This window comes from Neopelma chrysocephalum, unplaced genomic scaffold (assembly GCF_003984885.1).
Source record: "Neopelma chrysocephalum unplaced genomic scaffold, ASM398488v2 Primary Assembly neopelma1_123, whole genome shotgun sequence".
Classification (NCBI taxonomy): domain Eukaryota; kingdom Metazoa; phylum Chordata; class Aves; order Passeriformes; family Pipridae; genus Neopelma; species Neopelma chrysocephalum.
This window is the reverse complement of record NW_020897785.1, coordinates 1511088-1534675: the sequence shown is the minus strand read 5'-3', so window position 1 is coordinate 1534675 and position 23588 is coordinate 1511088. Positions and strand designations below refer to the sequence as shown.

At 44.7% G+C, this 23588-nt stretch overlaps 1 protein-coding gene across 2 annotated transcripts in view; it reads right to left on the bottom strand.

The window, feature by feature from the left end:
* The window catches only part of INTS9 (integrator complex subunit 9), a 62785-nt gene that overhangs the window by 14361 nt on the left and 24836 nt on the right, over nt 1–23588 (bottom strand). For both annotated transcript variants that reach the window (XR_003536592.1, XM_027697848.1), the window contains exons 9-14: nt 22388–22499; nt 16579–16759; nt 14326–14386; nt 7172–7343; nt 2232–2356; nt 186–353 (exon numbers count right to left, since the gene is read on the bottom strand). Coding sequence is in view for 1 of the 2 variants with exons in the window: in XM_027697848.1 (XP_027553649.1) it covers nt 186–353; nt 2232–2356; nt 7172–7343; nt 14326–14386; nt 16579–16759; nt 22388–22499 (819 nt within the window). In the remaining variant the exon portion in view is untranslated. The remainder of the gene's footprint in view (nt 1–185; nt 354–2231; nt 2357–7171; nt 7344–14325; nt 14387–16578; nt 16760–22387; nt 22500–23588) is intronic.

Below are 23588 nucleotides of genomic sequence, written 5' to 3'. Positions count from 1 at the left end.
CCCTTGGAAGGGGCAGTGGTGGCACTTGAGGACACGGTTTAGTGCTGACCGTGGTGGTGCTGCAGGTTGACCAACGGACTCGACGATCCCGAAGGTCTTTTCCAACCTTAACAATCCCGTGATTTCTAAAGGGGCTGCTGAAGCAGCAGCTGGGATTTGCCCCCTCCCCCACCACAGTCACTCACGTCTGGCATGATCTCGATCTTCTCGTAGCGGCGCTTGTAGGGCAGGGTGAGCACCTCGGCGCGGCGGTAGGACATGGGTGGGGGCTGGCAGTCCACCATCAGGTCCGTGCGGTGCGACTGGGTGGGCGGGGGCTGCGTGTACTGCTCCGGGCACACCACATGCAGGGGCTGCAAAACAGGAGGAGCCGTGTCCTCAGTCACCGTTTGGGCATCAGCAGTTGCCATAAGAATCATAGAATCATTGAATCATGGAATCAGCTGGGTTGGAAGGGACCTCTGAGATCATCAAGTCCAACCCTTGATCCACTACTGCTGCAGTTACTAGACCATGGCACTAAGTGCCACATCCAGTCTCATTTTAAAAATCTCCAGGGATGGAGAATCAACTACTTCCCTGGGCAGCCCATTCCAATGTCTGATCACCCTCTCTGTAAAGAAATTCTTTCTAATATCTAACCTAAACCTCCCTTGGCACAACTTGAGACCATGCCCTCTTGTCTTGTTGACAGTTGCCTGGGAAAAGAGACCACTCCCCACCTGGCTACAACCTCCTTTCAGGTAGTTGTAGAGAAAAAAAATGAGAAGATCAAGTAGCTTTTTCTTCCAAATCCTTGTTGTCTGAACTGGAAGTAAATGGCTGTAGTGGTGAAGGCCATCCCAAAATTGTCATGGAGATGTGTTGACATGCAAGGGAGGGCACATGGTGTGTTCAGCTGGAGAAGAGGAGACTGAGGGGAGACTCACCCTTCCTCGGGAGGGGAAGAGGAGGAGCAGGCACTGAGCTCTGTGGGGACCAGTGACAGGACCCCAGGGAACGGACTGGAGTTGTGTCAGGGGAGGTTTAGGTTGGATCTCAGGGGAGACCTCATCACTCTCTACAACTACCTGAAAGGAGGTTGTAAGCCAGGTGGGGGTTGGTCTCTTTTCCCAGGCAATTGTCAGCAAGACAAGAGGGCATGGTCTCAAGTTGTGCCAGGGAAGGTTTAGGTTAGATATTAGAAAGAATTTCTTTACAGAGAGGGAATGGGCTGCCCAGGGAAGTGGTGGATTCTCTGTCCCTGGAGATTTTTAAAAAGAGACTGGATGTGGCACTTAGCGCCATGGTCTAGTACCGGCAGCAGTAGTGGATCAAGGGTTGGACTTCATGATCTCAGAGGTCCCTTCCAACCCAGCTGATTCTATGATTCTATGATTCTATGAAAGGTTCTTCCCCCAGAGGGTGGTTGGGCAGTGAACAGGCTCCCCAGGGCAGTGGGCACAGCACCAAGGCTGCCAGAGCTCCAGGAGTGTTTGGATGATACTCTGGGACACATGGTGTGACTCTTGGGGATGGTCCCGTTGGGTTGGACTCGATGATCCTTGTGGGTCCCTTCCAGCTCAGCATATCCTGTGGTTCTGTGAAAAACATCAGCACAACAAGCAACTCTTTGAGTTTTCATGACCTGTCAGCAATATGTTGACAGAGCAGAACCAGGCTGGTGGCCCCAAGGATCGCTGCGGGATTTAAGGAAGGCAAAGGAGAAGACAGTGGTTCTGCAAAGTGTTTTGGAGACAGCATAACACACCAGGAAAAACATGGGAGATGTTTATCCAAAAGCAGGCTGTGGCAATTCTATCAGTTGTGCAGTGACAAGGCAGAACAACGAGACAAAATGATCCAGGAGGTTTGGAAGAGTACATGTGAAGTATCTCTGAGTTCAACAAGCTGAAGGTAAAACACAGGGAAAAACTCAGGCAGAAAAAAAAATCTGGGTATTACTTTAATTATGTCATGAGTCAGAAAGCAAATTTCAGTAGAAACAAGTGGGATGGACAAGGAGAGGCCACTAAAGCCCCAAAGAGTCAAGGGGGGAATGCAGAGACTACAAGAATCCTCTGGCCTTAATCCCAGACTTCTCCCAAAGGAGAGCTCAATGCTCTGTGATGTCTCATGGAAAAAAAAAGGTGTTGTCATGATTTTTGTTTAATGTATCAGTTGTTCACAGTTGATCTATTTATTTCAGGTGTGTGAAGAAACATAGGAAAAGGCAAAAGAAAAATCCTTACCTGGACTTCTTTGAGTAATTTGGACACCTGAATAAAATTGAGCCTTGTGTCAATGGGACAGTAAACACATTTCATTGCCAAGGGCTGATATGGAGCCAGAGCATCCAGGTAAGAGAAATCAGGTTCTGGAAAGAGAAATGTTGGAAACACGGAATGTTTATTAACAACAAACACGGCCCAATCCCTCTCGGATTCCACGTTCAGGAATTAAAGGAGCTGTTGTTCAGCAATGTTAATTCTGTTACACATTTCTCTTCCCTTCCTCCTCCCCTCACCCATTATTTTCAATTAATTTGATGAAAATTACGCCCACAATTAGTCTTCCCTTAATCAAGCCACAGAGCAACACTATTCCATTTGAACACGTTATAGCATGATTTTTAAAGCAAATTTAATCATGACAAAAACACCACCTCTTCTTTTTAATCAGATCCTGCAAAAGAAGGCAAGATGTGTCATTTTGGGTCTCATAAGGTAACCCAAATGGCAGCCTGGTTTTCACTATGATAAAAATGCAGCATAAAGATCATATTGTTACATATATATATATATATATTTATTCTTCTGAATCTAAGTGTCAGGTTTAGACTGGCGGAAAAGCAAAGGGCCTTTCATTACTGACTTTTAAAAATCAGATTAGAGGTTTGCCAGGGAAAAGTCATGCACTGAATGGGCTCTTACTCACACAGAGAGAAATAAAACATTGACAATATTAGAGAAAAAGACCATTTTTTTTGGGTGGATGACAAATGTAGATCTCAGGTGACACAGTGTAGGGTACATGCAACCTCTTGATTCTGGGGGTCACCAACTAATGATGTGGAAATGCTTATGCCAGCACCATCTACCCGATAATTGTGGGATAGAGGACACAAAGGGAATGCTGGAAAAAGGCAAACTGGTATTACCTTGATAAGGACAGAATGGGAAAAAGGGAAAAGGATGCATGAAAGCCTCATGTGCTGGATTATCCTGAACCAAAGGACACCCTGCAGGGTGAAGTGCAGTTTAAGCCTTGCTGGAGAACAGCACGAGGCTTTTCTCTGGTACCTGCTCAGGCTGTGAAAGGAGGAACTTAAAGGAGACTGAAATTCAGAGACTTCACTCTGGATTTAACCAGATGTTCTTCCATCACCCTGAGCAGAGCACAGGGCTGGATTTCTCCTGGAGACAGCAAGGGGAAATCTCCTTCAAATTTCAGCACCCAGCAGGACATCCAACATAAAGACAAGTTAAATGCTCTCCCAAAAATCTGCTGCTGGCTGAGCACCAGTGAGTGATGGGGGGATATTTACCCTGGGAGAGCAGAATATGGAGCCAGCCAAGGATACAGGAGCTTGAAGCTGTTAAAGGGATCATTTTCCCAGATTTAAAGCAATTGTCTGGGAACATTAAAGTGAGAAATATTAACGAGGACATCTTACAAGATGCCCCAAAAGCCATGAATCCACAAACATGAAATACAAATAGTGCTGGGCAAAAAGCCACGTTAGTTAAAAGCAGATGTGGTGGTGGCAGTGAAACAAAGCCTAAAAATATCCATGTAAAAATGGTATTTAGTGTCAGTTAAATTTAATAGCATTTGAGCAGAAGTTTAAAAATAGGAATACTGGGAAGGCAGCTAGTTGAAGAATGATCAGTGATCAATCAGCGTTAAATCAGAAGACATTTTAAAAGTCATAAGGGGAAAACAGAAAGTTTAAGTCAGGCAGAGCTCCTCCGTTAGAGATGTGACATGAAACAGAAAAAAGTAAGTTAAAAAAGTTATGAGAAGAAAGTTTCTCCATCCCATCTGAGGAGATTTGAGGCAGCACCTGCTCAGATTGAGTATTTCTGAGTCAGAGGCTCAGATAATGTACAGACATGGGTTTTTCATCCTGGAATTCCAAACGGCATCCAGTCCATAGTGTGTCTCTGAATAACTAATAGGAATGTAAGAGCCTTGGAAAAGTGAGAAATTCTAATGAAGGAATTCTAACACAGGACTTGGAAAGTCTTCACGTGTGAAAAATGTAACTTGAGCTGGTCTCAGCTCCTGTGACCCACAGGAACTGCTGTTCTGAAACCACCACAAATCCAAAGTCACCTGTCTGATGACAAACTGTGCTTGCCAAGGACACACAGTGACTTCTCCTGACAGAATTACAGTTTTTTCCCCCAAGACTCCTGATTCAATGCTGTGTTATAAAACCTTCCCCTGCACAGCACTGATGTGCCATGAGCTGGTTTAAGATGTCCAAGGGAGTTGGTTTTTAAGGCATTGCTGTTACCAGAGCAAGAAGCAGCTTCTTTGTACCGTGTCTCCTTCCAGAATTTCTTTGTGGCTCAGTGGTGTTCAACATTTTTAATCAATAATCTACTCAATACTGCTCCAGCAGGAATGTTTGCAATGACAGGAGCCAGCAGAGCAGCACCACAGCTCACTCACAGCTGGGGTCCTGCTGCTGCTGGTTTAATCCATATTCTTGTAGTTGTTTTTTACATCACAGATTGGAAAGGTGGAGACTACCTGGCTCCTGTGGACTGAACAAGCAGTGTCATCATTAACAATGCTGGATGGCCTGTAGTTTAAAGGTCTTAATTATTAGAAACCAGGAAAAGCTGAAATGTCATCTGCTCTCACAACTCCTTCAGTGGTTCTTTCATAACCACAGATTTTAGCTTAAAACAGAAAAATAATAAAATAATAAATTAACATTAATTTCATTTTATTTTATTGGGTATCAATGCTTCAGATTTTCACTGGAGTTGCCAAGAACAGAAGAATTTAATCTGCTGGGAATTTCTACAGACATAGATCACAGAATATTTTAGTTTGGAATAAACCTCTAAGGTCACTGGGTCCGGCTGCCAAGCCCACCACTAAACCACGTGGTTTTGTTCCAGCTGAGGCATCTTTTCTTGAGGGAAGCCAAAAGTCTTAAAACTGAGGTTGCAGAAGTAGTTTAATTTGGGTAAACTGGAAGAAAGGGACAATTTCTACTTCAAATATTAAATGGAAAAAGTAGGACTAGGACTAGAGAGTCAGAAGGAAGTAGGAACATCCTGCCCAGTGGATGTGCCCCCAGACAGAGACAAAAGCCACAGACAGATGAATTTAGGAAACGAACCACCTGGACTCGCTGTGCACTCCAAGGTCACCCTATCAAAGCAGCTCTCAACTGGTGCTTTATTTGAAGTATAAAGTGGGAAAAAAATCTCCAAGACCATGACCTGATGCACCCACGGGTTGTTAGGACTGACATTCCAATGCCTTAACAACCTGCCAGGCTCTGACAGAAGTGCTCGACTGCCTCGATCCACAGAGGATTAGGATTTAATACAAAAAGGTCAACTGCCTCTCCCTTCAAGAAGACACAGAATGAGAGTTCCTGCCATTAAAGGCCAGTTTCTGACACCCTGGGCAGCACACTCAGAACATGATTAATGCCACTGATTCCCCAGGGATTCATGAAATGCACACCCCAGCAAAGGCTCTGCACACTTGAAATGAAGTTCCAGCCAGAGCAGAATTCACTATTTCCAAGACAATGCAGATCTATTTTGCAATTTTACCAATTACAGTAATTAGGGCTTGTCTCCTGAACTACCTCCAGGGTCAGGAGGGATGGCACTGCAGCAGCTGTGGGACCACACAACATTTCAGCACTGAGTCTACATTTAAGTGCCCAGCAGGAGCCCCCTCAAATCTCCCCTTCCCTTGCACAGGGCTAATTACACACTTTTCATCTCCCCAAATTGGTTCAGCAGTATCATGATACTGTGACACTTTTTGGTGTCAATATTATGAAAGACTTAAAGGGACTTGCTTAAAGAAGTAAGAAGGAAGGAAATAACCCTTTCCCAGCCCTCTTTGCTTTAGGACATCTTGTGCTTTCCAGCAGTTTTCCTATTCACTAAAAAGAGAAGGAAAAGAAGCTTAACAGCAGGACTCCATCCCACCCTTGCTGTGGGAGTAGTTTGATCCATTACTCAGGATTCTCCTCCCCATTACTCTGTCCAAGTCCCAAATCCACACCTTTTTTACCTGGATAAATGAAATATAACACACCTCCCATCACACCAGAGCTGGTTAGACACAAACTCAGTAGCAACAGCCTAAAGGATTATTATTTGCCTTCTCAGATCTGAAGAATTCCCACTTCTGGGTTCTGTTTGGATGACACACCGGGTATAAATACACCTGGACATCAGTTTGAGGGAAGGCCTTGAAGCATTTTTGAGCAGGGTCAGCACTAGAAGCAGACTGAGGGAAGTGGAGGAACTTCAAAGACCTGTTGTGCTTCTGAGGCATTGGGAAAAAACAGCTGCCAAGGCATCAGCCAGAGCTGCACCTTCAGCTTCAGCTACAAAGGTGTCTGTCGGCCAAAAAGCATCCAAGGAAAAGCTCAGCCAAAAGGGAGGAACAGCCCAGATCCCACTGCCAGGTCTGTGTGGGGGGCACACTTCTGAAGCAGCAGAGAAGACAGAAACCTCTCCAGAAACACTCTCTGGTTGCCTGAGGTTTTGATGAAAGGGCAGGACGAGGGATGAGGAAAGGTTTGTGGTTCCAGTGGAATATGGAAAAGAAGTGTTTCTCCTTCCTGACAAGCATCAATTAGGTCTTGCCTGGGTTTAACTTGCAGCCAGCTGCTTTTAATTCAAAACTTCATTTCCTGTAGGCATTTTTACTGCTGAGCAGAACAAAGCTCTTGCTCAGACGTGGCAGGAATGGGCTCTGCAAGGCAAAGGTTGGCTCTGCAGGGCCACAGAGAATTAAATGGCACAATAATTACATTTGGCCCTACGGTCAGTCCTGGGGTCTTAATTTAGATAAGCTGCTGCTGAAGTCAGAAACTTCTGCCCCAGAATAAATGAGTGAAGCCCCAGGGATGTGGCCACACTTAACCAGAGAGCACAACCTACTGTTAATTTGATAATGAGATCAGCATTTTCCTTACCTGTGAAGATGACAGTGTTCAAGCTGGATTTTCCCCACAACTCCATGAAATGCACCACATCCCCAAACCTCAGAGAGGGATGCCCAGTGAACACAACACAGGGCTGCTTGAAGTCATTGCTGAAGTCCCCATGGATGCTGGGATAATGCTTCAATTTGTTTGTCTGAATGAGCTGAAATAAAAACAAAAACCCAGACATGACCAACTTTTCAGGCCTGTGTGCTTCAGTGTGTTTATTTACATGAGGTTACAAATATCCCACAGTTTATTCCTAACTCATCACAGAGTCCCTTCCTGCAAATCCCTTCAATTTTCCACCAAATTCAGTCATGACTGTCCTAAATGTTATGAAAAGGAAGTCAGAGCATGGGGCCAGGTGCCTCCAAGTCCTTGCTCTCATTTCTTTGGTACCAGCAGTTGGTGACTGAGAGGAAACTCTGCAAACACTCCCTTGCTTAGAGTTTCCTGGATTGAACAGAGAGCTCAGCTGCCAAATTCAAAATAAGCTCCTTTCTCCTCTTTGCCATGCCTGCAAAAAGCTCCAGGCACATGTTTAACCTGCTTTTCTTCCATCCCAGCAGTACCAGGCACTTGTGCCTTCAGCAGAATGTTGCCACGAGCTTTGCTGGTCTAAAGGGTTCCCACAAAGTCAAATCTGCTGAAAAAGAACAGACTGACTTGTTCTTCCTTAACTATCTCTGAAAATAGTGATAAAAATGAATTAAGAGCAATAAGATGTCTTGCAAACAGTGCAATCAGCTCTGCAGGTGGAACAGATTTCTTTACTGAGATGGAGTTTATTTACCAAGGCACTTTTCAAAGAGTTTTGCTTTATTTCTCCTGCCACTGTTTTCTAATCTGCAAAACAAGGTGCAACTTTGTTTTGGGAAGTGCCTGGGAAGCACTTTCAGGCAATATTTGGAAGTTTTTTTCTCGGTAGGTTTATGCTTCCATCTCCAGCTTGAAAATAAGTGTAAATACAGTTTTCTTAAAAGGCATGTAATTTAACACAGGAAATCACACACTGAGCAACTGAGAACAGACACAGAGATAAAGAGCAGGAATGAGGGGAGTGGGGCTTCCTTTGGGAGCCAGTGTTTAAAGGAGGTTGGACTGGTCATGGAATCCCAGAATGGTTTGGGTTGGAAATGCTGGAAAGGACCTTAAAGCTCATCCAGTTCCACCCCCTGCCATGGGCAGGGACACCTTCCACTGTCCCAGGTTGCTCCAAGCCCTGTCCAACCTGGCCTTGGACACTTCCAGGGGTGGGGAGTCCACATCCTCTCTGGGCAACCTGTGTCAGGGCCTCACCACCTTCCCAGCCAAGAATTCCTTCCCAATATCCCACCTAAACATTCCCTCCTTCAGCTTAAGGTCATTTCCTCTTGTTCTGCGTTATATTTTACCATGGCAGACCTAACTCAGGATAATGTGCCTACTTGGAAATGAAGAGAAACTGAGAATTCTGATGCTTCTCTAAGTCTCTTATCAACTTATGCGCTCTAGAACTTATGGTTATCACACAATTCTGCAGGTGGACACAGCCTGTGATTTCCATGGGTCATGGAGGATGTAGAAAGGGGACTATACTTCACTGCAGTTTACCAATAATATCTAATTCCTATTTAAACTTCAAGAGGGAGATTGGAAAAAAACCATCCAGCAACTGCTCTGGCAGTTGGTATGCACTGAATCTCAAAAACATTCCTGCAATTAAGGCTGGTAAAGATTTCTGATTAACACATCTGGCAGGCAGGATTTAGAATCTAAACTTAGCTCCAGTAACACAAACTGCAGTTTAGCAGACAATGGGCCAACCCAATTTGAATCCATAAAATCCTGGCATTTAAATAAACTTGTAGGAAATGACCCCAAGAAGCTTTTCCGTGGTTTGGTTGGTTTTTTGGGGGGGAAGACAAAAGTCTTAAAACTGAAGTTGTGAAAGCAGTTTAATTTGGGTAAACTGGAAGAAGGGGACAATTTGTACTTCAGATATTAAATGGGATATGTGACATTCCAGGGCAAAACTTTGTCAGGGACAGGCAGACAGTGAAGTGAAAGACATTTCTACAGCCACTATTTATGTAACACACTCCTGATAATCACAAAGTGTTCTTCCTCTTTCACAGGCTCCTTCAAATGATATATATTTGTGTGCAGCATTCAAATCTTTGTGAAGATGTGAGAGCAGCACTCCATGTACAAAAGCACTGAACAGCTTATTTCCCTGCTGTACCTACACAAATGTTCACTGCTTAGCAACATAAAAGCTGGATTCTCTTCAAAGCATTATGGAAGCTTCAAATCCCCTCCTATTACTTTGGAAAAGAGACACAGGGTCTCTAATCCAGTTTTCAGGGCCTCACTGGCGATGATTTTTTTTCTTTATGTTTTCTTTTTACCTTGAAAGATCTTTCCAGAGAAGTCCAGTGAAGCTCTATAGTTTAGCTCCCAACCTCTGGCTCTCACAGGTTGACAGAGCAGGGGTGAAAGGCTGCAAAACCAACTCTGGAGACGTTCTGTCCACTCCAGTGATAAAGCAGCTGGTGGATTTTAGTGTCTACAGCAAAGCCTTCCCTAATTACCCCATCCAAAAAATATGAGGCTGAAATGCAGGACAGGTCCAACAAAATTTCACAAATCATTAAGGGGACTGAATTTGTACTGATTTGTACAGGTTTTTTTCTCTGTGCAGATGAGCTGGGGTGTGTAAGCACAACAGCCATGGCCAGATCTCCAACCTGGGCCAAAAGCAACACCTGGCATTGAGCCAGCCAGGATTTCCACAAGCTGGAAAGCAGGAGCAACACTCAGAGCATCTCTGTACAGAAAGAACCACTGTTGACTGAGAGCTTAAGAGACAGAGGCTGGTAAAGCACTGAATCAAGACTGAGAGCTGTGTTTTTTTCTGAAAATCCCAAATGGTTCTGCTTTCCTTTAAAGCTGTGGGCTTGATTTACAGGGTCAGCAACTGCTGCTATAAACAGGATAAATCTCCAGAGCCTTTGTGTACCCTTTGTTGAAGTAAGCCAAAACACACTGCTATTTACTCTCTCTGTGTGTGTGTGTGTGTGCTCTGGAGCCAGAATTTGGAACAAATGTGGTTCCTATCAGGGAATGATACGTTTATTATTTCACCTCCCTCACTCCCTCCATAAAATCAACACTAACAGGGGCCTAATTCTATCAGAGAATATCCAGAGAGTGGGAAGGGACCCACAAGGATCATTGAGTCCAACTCCTATATAATAATTATTCATATTACAATTCTCTATAGAACTGTAAACCAAACTATAATACTATACAATCACCTGATTCCAGGTATTTACTGAAATGTGTTACACAGGAACTGGTATATGGGGGAGGGAACCAAAGCTGAAGAAGAAAAATGCTGGTATTTAAGACCACAGAATCAATATTACTCCCACTCTGGCTCATCTTTGAGTCAGAAAAAAAAGGATTTTTTTGTAGCCATTTCTCTTAGATGTTGCTCACAGAATCCTTAATAAGAGCACAGTAAATCCAAATTCTTCCTCCACTGGCAAATACTGATCAATATAAATTACCTCTCAAATTTTATTGTTGCAGACATTTACAGAAGTCTGGAGTCACTTATCTCAGTGCCTGAAATTGTCCGTGGAAAGATCGACCAGAGAGGAAAAGGAGTGAAAGCTCCTCATTTTGCCTTGCTGGAACAATTCAGCCATTAATTTATAAAGTCAAAAAAGGATGTTATAAAGTCAAAAAACCCATGGTTCCTGGTAAAATGGTCAGGGGGATGGTTAATTCCTCAGCTGTGCCTCTGTTAGGATGGGACATTCCCATGTGGAATTTGATAAAAAAACACAAGTTGGTTCTGGAATACCAGAATAACAATTTCTAAACAGAACAAATTACTGATTTATGGTCCAGAGCATTTCATCAAAGCATTGTGGAGCTAAAATCTGAGCCTATTTAGACAGTGGATCCTTGGATATAACTGATACAGGGGTTTGGAAGTGAAAGCCCCCCCCCCCCGCCTGGCTGTATCCACAAACATTTGGGATCTCCAGTTTTTAACTTTCCAACATTTTCCCAGTTTGAGCTCCTTCTCCTCCCTTCCCCATCGCAGTAACTGCTGGTGAAAAACTGAATTTGCACTTCTGTTCCAGCACAGGGGAGAGGCACCCACAGAGCCACCCATCCCTTTCCTAACTGTTCCTCCACTTTCCTGCTTTTCCTCCTGGGAAATGTCTGGCTGGAATGTACAGGAGTCTTGACCCATATCCAAAGTCCCTCCAACAGAGTCACAGCAACTCTGCCCTCAGAAATGCCTTTAAAAAGAAGGGGTTTTTTTTGGTTTGTGCACTGCTAAAAGGCTGCAGGTGGGACTTCACCAGCTTGTGCAAGAATCTGGACACTCCATTCATATTAATTTCAGCAGGAACTGGCATCTAAATCCATCCCTACGAACCTGAAGCACTTTAACCCACGTTCCTCGCTCAGAGGGGAAGTGTATTCCCTCTTCATTCAGACTGGATGTTGGGAAACAAATTTCCACCTCAAAAACTGCACCAGTGACTGTGTGTAGGAGGAGATGGATGAGCACCTACCACTACAGTAAAGTGGCACTAACAAGGAGGGAGAAGTGTTTTGGGTCCTCTGCAGAGCTGAACATGTGTCTGGTTTTATTCAGCACAAGGAATGAGCTCAAAACACGCAACAGAAACCATAAACCTGGAAAATTTCCATGCAAAGAGAAGGAAAAAGCTTCAAACAACTCAGTGTGGAGAGGGAGGAGAAATAAAAATAGTAATTGTAGAGACAATGAAGATGCTTTTATTAATCCTCTTGTGACAATAATAAAGGGGTAGTTAAGTGAAATGCCAAATACAATCCCAGCTGATTAAAGGAAGTAATTATTCTGTTATAATACACTGGAACTCACTGCTGGAAGAGACCACAACAAGGATTTGGGGGAATTTTTGCCTTGTTTGCTTTTAAATCTTGCTGTTTATACAACTAAACAGGAACAGCAAATTTCAGGATCAGCATTGTGCTGGGCTGGGCTTGTTCTGGAGATAATTAGAAACTTATTTCCTGGCCTGTCCCTCTCTGATGTATCATGCCAGGCATGTTATTAATGCTTCCTAAGAACTAAGAGACATGTCTGAGTAATTCCCTATTTTCCTCCAACAACTGAGCAGTTAAAGCACATCTTTTCATGATGGGCAATTTCTGTGCAGGTTACACTGCACAACCCACCATTACTTTGAGAAAAGTAAAGCAATTCCCCACTAACAACCTGTCCAGTAGATACCATCACTCACTGTCTGCTTCTCGTGCTCATTAAAAACCCCCTGAAGTGCCAGGAAGCAAAAGCTCCTGACTTGGAGGTTGTGGAGCCACAGGAAAAGTGGTTATATAGATGTTTTATGTCGTGTGAGGTACATACACAGTGTCAGCTGCAAGATTTTGCAGATTTAACAAGGAATCCAAGGCATGTGCTGAGCACTGGGGCCCTGCCATGGACATCTTGTGGATGGTCCTTGGAACAGGCAGCTCCCTGAGCTGATCTGTGATCCCCTGCTGGGAGGCCTTTCCTGCATAATCACCTTGATCTCCATGTGAAGCACAGGGCAGTTTTTGCAAAGCTGTTTCAACAGCCACACAATAATTTGGCAAAATCTCATCATCAACAAGCCTCTGGAGAATATAAAACGTCCTCAGAATGAGAGGACACCGTTCTCACCCTATAAACACAAAGGCCCATCATATAAGATGGGTTAATTAATCCAGTCTGTGACAGCTGCATGTTTGGCTTCTCTTTTTTTGGATGGGTTTTCACTTCAATCTGCCCGTTCCAGAGCATATTGAGAACTAGAACATGGGCTGTCAGTGAAAGCAACGACACTGTGGAACAACCAGGACACCCCAGAAAGCAGAGACGGAGGAGAAAAGAGTCTTGTACTCAGGGATCAGCCTTTGGAATTGATTTATCAGTGGGAATAAATTTTTTTGGTTAGAAAATAAGTGGTGAGCAGGTGGCTTGCCCTGCAGTCCACATTATTTCTGGTAACAGATTATACATAATTCACTGCACATCCTGCTTGCAATACGTTCAAGCATCTGGAAAGAGTGAGGGCTCCTGGTCAGATCCTACTTCCAACAATGCCTTTGAAGCACCTACAGATGATAGATCTGATGGGTAATGGCAATTTCCAGAACAAATCCCCGGATGACACATTTTCAGATGAAAAAAAACCCCCAAACGTGTCTGTAAAAGGATTTAATTTCTGGGCTCTTAAATCTGCAGTGACCACCCTGGATATCTCATGAAACAGTCTGGACCACAGTAACTAAAAGAGATAGTTTTCTGCATGCCCCAAATGGAGCAGGATTTAGCTAAAATTATTTCTCAGTCCTGTTTCTTCTTTTCCCAACCTGCCTCTTGTTTACTTCAGAGGGAAAACCGCCTGTTCCCAGTGGAGAATTTCCTTCCTTGATACATGAGATACCTCTGAAGGCACGAGTTCTCCCACATTTATTTAATATCTGGTTGGCTAAAACCTCCCCTCAAATTCTTATTTTGTTGCAGGGAAGATCCTCCAAAGCCAGGAACCTCATTCCTCTTTGTTTCACTGCGATGCTCAAGTAATTCCATTTAAAATTGCCAACGACAGCAGCCAGTGCTGCAAGCTTTAACTTTTTATATAGAAACTCTCTTCCAAGGCACCATTTCTCCTGCAGCAAACAGGGTGCCTGTTCCAGGGAGGCAGGAGCTGGGATGACTAAACTGTCTCTGGTGACAAGCTCTTAGTTTTAGACTTTGAAATGAACTGCTTGGACACTGGGAATACTCGTGGTTGCAGTGGGATAAGAGCAAACATCCAACCATGGATCACATTCTGAGGGGAATGTGAGATACTGTGTGTGAGATACTGAAATATCATGTGTGAGATACTGAAATAAAGATGGGAATTTTGGAGTTGAGGGAACACCATCATTCCTTCCTCCCCCACGCTCCCAAATTCATCACAGAAAGAAAAGGAAAAAGGAAACCATTTGTGTGAATAATGACACAAAACTTAAGGAGCTGTACAAGGGTTCACCCAAAAAACAACAGTCACACAGGACTGTGATCCAGAAACTAAACAAGACCATGGTTCACTTACCTCAGCATGGGGAAAAGGAGGTTCTGGAAGATACACCTTTGTTTGTTTGTTATGACACAACCTGTAAAAGCAAAGGAAACCAGCTGGGTTAGAGGTGCAGAACATCCTGCAGCATCTGCTGCCATCTACTGACACACTTTTTTTGGTTTGGAGAAAACCACGTTGGATTTCTGGCATCAGGTGCAAAATCCCTGATTTGTTTTGTTGCTTCCAGTCTTTCTAGTTACAGGATCAACACCCACATGGAACAACAACTCAATCACAGTGAGATCACGCAGAGAAGGTGCAAGACAGCTGAAGGTAATTCTGTACACACTGTAACAGATCCTTTGCTGCTGAAGGCAGATCTGTAACTCAACATCCCCATTTCCCAGTCCAGACCTCAGCAGTTTTTGCAAAGCCAAATCATCTGTCAACAGAAAAATTCCATGTGCCTCATCCCACTTCTCATTGGTGACTTGGTCCTTTTGTTCCTTGTAAACTATATCTCCTGTGCCTTTTATTTTTGCAGTTGCAGTGTCAGTAAAATGCCTCTCACCACGGCCCAACCCTCACAGGGACCTGCTATTTTACATCATTTATCTTTAAAACACAGATATTGAGAGCTGTTGATGAGCTCTATCCAGGCTCCTGATTCATCCTATTACAGAAGCTAAAGGAAGCTGTTTGTCAGAGGTCTGGGTGACAATTATCTGCAGTGACACTGTCCTGGTGGCTTTTTCTGGGAAACACTGCCTGCCTCATACTTTCACTTTATTAAAAAGCAATAAGCCTGGGTCAAACTAATTTTGATAAAGTCTAAGGGTATTAAGAGCAGGACATTTTCTTCAGCTGACTAAAGAGTAGAACTGGAGGCTGCAGTCCCTGAATATCAACCCCAGCTCTGACCCCAAACCTCTGTTTTACAGATGGTTGTATCTCTGCCTTCATTCCACGTAAATTCACCAGATTTCAATCCTCTTTACGATTCTCCTGAGGGAACAAATCACATAAGATTTCCAGGGCCTCCAGACTTAAAATATCTGGAGAGGAAGAAAGAAAGGAAAAGCTACCTAACCCTAACAATCTAGAGCATGTCTCCATTTGTAAGAATTTGGAAAGAGTTCCAAGTGGTTGGGCTCTCCTCTCCAAGGCTCAGAATCACAGAATGGTTGAGGTTGGAAGGGACCTCTTGGGATCCAGTCCAAAGCCCTGTTCAAGCATTCCCACGTACAGCAGGTCATCCAGGACTGTGTCCAGCTGAGTTTTGGTGTCTCCATAGAAAAGTCTCCACGCCCTCTCTGCACAACTTGTTGCAGTGTTCCACAGAATCACAGAATTATGGAATGGTTTGGGTTGGAAGGGGCCTCGAAGTTCATCTTTTTTCAACCTCCTGCCATGGGCAGGGACACCTTCCACTATTCCAGGTTGCTCCAACCTGGCCTTGGACGTTTCCAGGGATGGGGCAGCCACAGCTGCTCTGGGCAACCTGTGCCAGGGTCTCACCACCCTGTTAGTAAAGAATTCCTTCCCAATATCCCACCTAACCCTGCCCTCTGGCAGTTTAACCCATCACCCTGTTGGAATTTCATGTTTCAATTTGTGCCTCTTCTTCTGTCAGTGGGCCCTGCTGAGGAGAGTCTGATCCCTCAGCCTTATCTCTTCCCATCAGGTGTTTCTACATATGGATGAGATCCCCCTGGGCCTTCTGCTCTCCAGGCTCCTCATCTCTGTGGCCCTGTACTGGCCTTGCTCCAGTAATCCCATATCCTTCTTGTACTGGAGATAGAACACTCTCCATGTGGCCTCAGCAGGGCTGAGCAGAGCAAGATCCCCTCTCCTGACCAGGGTGCTCTGCCTCATCCAACCCAAGATACTCCTGCCTTTTTCTTTTTTGCCATGAAAATACACGGCTGGCTAAGCAAAATTAAGCCTGAAAAATCTATTTTGCTTATATAGGGACACCATGGTAGAGTTCTGAGGGAGTAAAACATGGAAACATGGACAGGTAAAACTCCCTCAGGTCAGGAACATCATTTAATCATCAGTGCAAGTACCAAAAAGCAGAGATTATTTGAGTTTGTACATTCTATAGGAAATGATCCTTCCCTAATCATAGAACATCTACTTACACACACACACCCACCCCTGTGACTCCAGAAACTCCTCCACAATTCTAATCAAGTGTAAATTAGAACATGTCAGGCAGAGAGAACAATTTCCCGGGGCTGAGGGTGGGAACTGGGGCTGGTGGAGCAGCCCCTGGACACCTACCACTCGGCAAAGATCTGGGAGAACTCCAGGGAGCTGTTGGCAACAGGTGAGATGAAATAAAAAGGGACATTGGAGAGCCCTGCAGAGTCAATGTACTGGTACAGGCACTCCAGCAGGTCGTAGATGACTCCAGAGGGATAACAGGGAACCAGGACGTTCCCTCCGTTCCGGACGGTCATCGCTAAGGGAGAGAAAAACGACAGAAATCAATTAACAGGGTTCAAATTTAAACTTTTGAATACTTTAATCCAAGTATTACATAAAAAGAAGCATGAATTAGCAGAGCACATTGTGAACTGAGACGAACACTTCTGATCATTAATTACATTTATTTACTGCCTCCTCCAGGCTTAGAACTCCATCCTGAGCGCATGGAAAACTCCTGACAGGAGAGGGCGGCCTTGCACCGGCACAGGAGGATAAATGAGGGACACAAACCACCTCCCCACCCAAATAAACCCTGCTCCAGCTATTTGCTGTCCACCAGAGGGGAAGGACAGCAGCTCACAGGTCTCAGCCAAAAGCACAACACATGGGGAACTGTTCTGTGCTCAGTTTCCAGCTGAAAGGCTGAAGATGTGGTCATTTCAAACAGAAACGCGTGATGGAGTGTTTCCCCTTTTTAAAAACTAAATATTTCCATCCTTTCCACGTAACAAGAACAATTTAAAACTTGCAGAGAGCATGGGACTGGAAAAAAATGAGGAAAAGGAAAAAGAAAAATAGGTTTACTCTGTAATTGAGACAGATCTGAGCACGACAGCAAAAGCAAGCACTGAGCAAACAGCAGTGTTCCTTTGGCAGAATGAATTACACATTTCCCAGAATTTCTTTCTGGGAAAGGGGAAATACTTTGTCCAGCTCACTGAGCAATTCCTGCCTCACTAGGATTTCACCTGTGGATGTGGGATAAAACCACCTACAGCTGTTAATTCCACTGCAGCAGCAACATCATGCATCAAACATTCCACAAAAAGCCGTGGAAGAGCCTGAAAACACAGGTATTACATCCCAATGTGATCATTTCCCTGACTTCAATTCCTTAACAAGCTCTGGGGGATAAATGTAGCATATTAAGGGTCTTTTTTCCCCACCTACATGCTCAGGAAAGACTTTTATGGCTGAATGTTTGCAAGTTTTATGGAGTCTAGGGAACTTGAAAGACTCCAGTGGGATCTTTCCCATGTATTTAGGTGCTTTATTCCTTGCAGCAGTCAGTGCCTATGACATGCTGGTTAAAAGCACCGTTTATATCACTTATAACACAATTGTAGTGCAGTGGATTTATTTCTCCAGGTCACAAACGAACTATACCATCAAAATATTTGTGATTATGAATAGTAATACCTCACATTTGTCTAAAACTGGAGATGCCACCAAACATTATGGGTAAGTCTAAACTATCCCAGCTGTAAACAGGATGTGAAGGGAGGGATGAGGAGATTAAGAACAACATTTTCAAAGCCATCTGGGGATGGGAGTCAAGGCTCTGGCTCCAGGACCAGAACTTGCACCGTGTCATTACACACCCAAAAATTCTGCAGAGAGCAAAGGAAAGCACCCACAGCCAGAGCAGCAGGAATGCTGCACACACCAGCTGGGATCTGAGTGCAGGTTAAAGAATGTGTCCAGGCCACAAAAAAATGTGAGTTTCATTCCTTTGTGGTGGGTTGACCCAGGCTGGAGAAAATGCAACAAAAGGCTTGTGGGGAGAGTTAGAGACAGGGAGGGATCAATCACTGATTGCCATCGTGGGCAAAATGGACTTGACTTGGGGAAATTAGTTTATTACCAACCAAATAAGAGTAATAAGAAATAAAACCAAATCTCAAAAAACACCTTCCCCCCACCCCTCTTTTCTTCCTGGGCTCAACATCAGTTCTGATTTCTCTGTCTCCCCTCCATCAGTGGTGCAGGGAATGGGGGCTGTGGTCAGTTCATCACATGTTGCCTCTGCTGCTCCTTCCTCCTCTGGGGAGGGCTCCTCACACTCTTCCCTACTCCAGTGTGGGGTCCTTCCCAAGGGAGCCAGTCCTCCAGGAACTTCTCCAATGTGAGCCCTTCCCATGGGTTGCAGTTCTTCCTGAACTGCTCCAGTGTGAGTCCCTTTCCGTGGGGTCAGTCCTTCAGGAACAGGCTGATCCAATGTGGGTCCCTTCCGTGGGGTCAGTCCTTCAGGAACAGGCTGCTCCAGTGTGGGTCCCTTCCGTGGGGTCAGTCCTTCAGGAACAGGCTGCTCCAGTGGGATCTGTCCCCTGTGGGGTCCCAAGTCCTGCCAGCAAACCTGCTCCAGGTGTGGGCTCCTCCCTCCATGGGGACACAGGTCCTGCCAGGAGCTGCTCCAGCCTGGGCTTCCCACAGGTCACAGTCTCCTTTGGGCATCCCCTTGCTCTGGTGTGGGGTCTCCAGGGGCTGCAGGTGGATCTCTGCTCCCCCATGGACCTCCCTGGGCTGCAGGGGCACAGCTGCCTCTCCATAGGCTGCACCTTGGGCTGCAGGGGACCCTCAGCTCCGGTGCCTGGAGAACCTCCTGCCCCTCCTGCTGCACCGACTGGGGGTCTGCAGGGTTGGTTCTCTCACTCGTTCTCACTCCTCTTTTCTCTGCCTGCAGTTGTGCAGGATTTTTTCCCCTTCTTAACTCTGTTATCCCAGAGGCTCCACCACCATCACTGATGGGCTCAGCCTTGGCCAGCAGTGGGTCCATCCTGGAGCTGGAATTGACTCTGTTGGACCTGGGGAAGCTTTTGGCAGCTCCTCACAGGAGCCACCCCTGCAGCCCCTCCAGCTACCAGAACCTGGCCAAGCAAACCCAACACAGCCTGAATTCACAGCTCTCCCTCCTCACTCTGGGAACCTCAGACCTTTTCTGGTGAAAACAAGCAGAAGTTCAGGATTCCTGAGGCCACAGAGGAAATAACATAAAGAATATGAAATCCCAATCCAGGGAGTGGAGCACTCTTCCAGCCAGCTGCCCACCAGGCCAGGGACCCAGGCTTGCTGTCCCATCAAATCCCAAGCTCCTGGTGGCACAGGATGCACCCTTGAAACTGGCCTGGTGAATATTCCTATTCCTCCTAAGGGATGAAAACCTTTCCAAGCATATTGCTTTCCAAGCAAGCAGCAGGTCCAGTCTGGCTCCCTTCACCACTACAACAACTTTCTAGAGCTGTCAGTAAGAGGACACGTCTATTTGAAAGCTCTTTAAAGCCCAATTTATCTCTGGGAATGATGGATGCACCCTCTTGATAAAAAGTTGTATAACAATCTCAGCATTTCAAATTTAGTCTCCTTCAGTGGCTCCATCACAAGTTGTTCAATTCACAACTCCCAAAGAGATCCTTGCTTTTCCAACAGCTGCCACCACAAGGTCAAGCTGGCACCTAAAAAGCAAACTGTGCTTTTTTTTCTGCTTTATTTAAACACACACTCACACCAAATGTCCCAAACTGTCCCCACAGACAGTTTTCTGATGATGCCCAAGGCAATGCGAAAATGCAACTGCTCTCCTTGAGCTGCAGAATGTTGGTGCTGGGCATGGAAAAGAGGGGTTTGGAATAAACTGAGAGGGATTTGGAGATGGGACAAGGTGTGGTTTCAGTGCTGCACACACCACGTGGAGAGGAAATCATGGATGCGACTCGGGAATCACGGGAATCAGCCTCTACAACTCCACATGCTGGGATGAGAACAGGGATCAAGGTGCAATTTTCACACTTCACTACTGTGCTTCATGACCCTTCTCACCAACACGCTGTTACCTCATCACACCCATTTTTGGTGAGTTTTGGTCTGTTTTAGAGCTTTTACCAAGTGAATTCTCAGCTGCTTCTGCCCTCCCCTGAACATTTTGGAAATGGGAAAAACAGATGAAAACTACTGTGCTCAGTTTGCCTACTCTTGTTTTTCCCAGTAACCCACTGCTTTTTTTGCTTTTTTACACATTTGAAAGAAAACTGACTCCCTGTTTTCTCCTCCTGATGTTGGGCAGATGTGTAACTGCTGCTGGGATCATGTAAACACTGTATTAATACAGAATTACTTAATTTCTTCAGATTGCTGGGTTTTGGCCAATACAAGTCCCATTCCAGATTCTTCCAATGGCATTATTTTAAGCATGGAGTTTCCTTTGGTTTTTAATGCTTTTCTCATTTCTCTGAGTTAGTCTCATTCAAGACAGAAGCTGGAAGACCTTCTGCAAACTCCTTAAAATAGTTCAGAGTGTTCCTGCCACCCAGAACAGCTTGTGCACACAAACCCACCTGTACCAACATATGTAACAGGTTTATTTATACACATTCAACTTTTGGATTTTCCTGTGGCCCAACTGCATCTCTAAGACTTTACCTTGTAAAAGCATTTTAATTAGCAATGATTAAATAAAATGAAAGGGTTTACTCAGCATGATGGGAGGTGATCATGCCACCATGACCCCCCCTAAAGGTCCAGGAGGGACAGAGAAGTGGCAGCACATCTGGATCTACCACAGCAAGGTCACCAAAGCTGATCACAGGGTACTAAAATTACCAACAGTGCTTAAAAACAGTGAAAACACAGGTGGGATACGCACATGTAAAACACACAGCATTTAGGAAAGGAAGTCACAGGTGTTAAGAGTTAACACAGCTTTGAGGGAGGTGGAACAAATCCACTGAACTTCACTAACTACACAAAAGCCATGTCGGATTCAGGAAATTCCTGAAAGAAAAACACTTGAAGGTTATGAGAGGAAAGTATCCTTTAATCTCACTCTGTTCTACTCTTCTCCAGGTACCTGCTCATGGATCCTGGTGGAGCCAGGATTTTGGCAGAAGGATCTTTGGTAAAACCCTTGATTCTCACACTTATAAAATGCCAAAACGTGCTTTATTAAGAGAATCACTGAATGGTGTGGTTTGGGAGGGACATTAAAAATCACCCAGTTTTGACCCCCTGCCATGGCAGGGAACCTTTTACTAGACCAGGAATTCTGATTTAGTCTTGTCATGTCTTTCGGTAACCTTTGTAAGGATCCCCCCATCACAAACTTTTTAGTTTTCTTCGCAAAAAGTGGTGAATTTAAAATAAAGGGAAGATCTCAGGCAACATCCAGCAGGGCAGACATGAGAAAGTGGTTTGATGGAAGAAGGGTGAGAGCACAGAGGAACTGAGGTGGGGGAAGGGGAGAAAAGGAGAGAACAGCACTGGATGTGACATTCCAAGCAGGCTGGAAAATGCTGTCATTCACACTGATATCACAGCTTTGCAATTATCAGCTTTTCCAGCTGTGAAAGCGTCTGATTAGATTTTATATTTTTGGGGGGTCTATAAATACATCTTGATTTTTTAATTTTTTTTTTTTAAACAGAGATTGTGCTGTTTGCTTTCGATATATTTAAAAATCAGGTGTAAGAAGGGAAGCAGATGTGCTTGTTTTCAAAACTGAAAGTCATAAAAAAGCACGTTGAGATTTTCACACTGGCTGATATACAGGAAGGAAATAGTAATATTTCAGCTGGGAACAATATCCAAAGCCCAGGCCACACGTAGCCTGTTGGCAGCCAAGTGACATACTTAGCAAACCAGGAGCAGCAGATGATTAAATCTCATTATCCCTGTTCCATTCCAAAACATTTTAGGTACAACTTGTGTCTCTCCAAGCACTTACTGTATTAATGACATCAGGAGCACCTCGTAAAATCCAAACAGGTAGTTTTATGCCAGCAGCTATAGCTGGACAACTTACTCAATTCCAGGAATCTCAGAATTATTTCCCACCCAAAGCCATGAATAAGATGATGAAATAGGCAGAAGATTTCTCTCTGTGACCTACCCAAGTTGCTGCAGAACTCTCCCACCATTCCATCCGGGTTGGCAGTGGGGATTTGGGTCAGACCCGTCAGGATGAGAACATCACTGTTTTTAAGAGAAGCCTGGTCCATGGGCTGGAACAGAGCACAGGGAAAAAACATCAGGAATGGGAAGTTATAACACAGGTTTCTCTGGGCAGGACATAATAGATACAGTGACCAAGGAGGAGAACACGTGGAACACTTTAAACTTAACGTTCCTCCATCTGTGGAAACCTGACTGGAGTTAATAAAACACGGACAACTGTTTACCTGCATCCCAGAGCCCAAACAAACAGCGGAATTGGAACTGGATCCATCCCAGAGTATTCCCTGTAGTCTACTCAGTTCATGGCCTCAGGAGCTGAGCACTGAGAAGGCCATAATTTGCTGAGGGTGTGGCAGTGAGTCAGGAAGGTTTGACACGTGCATTCTGAGCTCTGGCTGCTCTAGTTTCCAACTTATTGCCAACTTAGTTTCCAAGCTGGCAAATCCAGGTGCCAGCTTTGATTTCCAGGGCTCTACAAGGGGCAGCACCATTTTCCTCAACCCTTCAGTGGATTCTCTTTGGAAGAGGTGAGATCAGCAAAGGCCTTTGGGCTTGAAGCTCTCAGTTTTGGCTATGAATCTGAATCATAGGATCATGGCATCATAGACTATCCTGAGTAGGAACCCCCAAAGATCATCCTTCACCCTTTTTTCAATGAGGTCTATTAATTAACGTGTTTTATACTGATATTTTCTTAAAGCAGAATGAAAATGCAAACCCATTTCCTCCATTAGCAAACAGAGAGTAGATCCTCTGCAGCCTCACCAACCAGAAAAGATTTCTGCCAGAAGAGACTGATGAAGAGATTACTAAACCTTGAAGACCACTGTGAGGTTAATTCCCCTGATTACAGTTCCCAGAGCCATTCTGAAGCAGTCGAGAAGGACCTTGCTCTGTTAAACAAACAGGGGAATTTCACATCAACTTTGACAGAAGTTTACACTGTGCACCCTCTTGTAGGATCAGACCTGACACGTGAGATTTATCCCCATCTCTGACTCGCCGTAGTGTGTCCGTGAAAATGAAATGCCAATAATGCAATAAAAAATAATATGGAATGTGCCTGTGATAATGTACATAATGATTATGCCATATTAGATCCACATAATTTCACATGCCATTGCACTGAGAGGGCC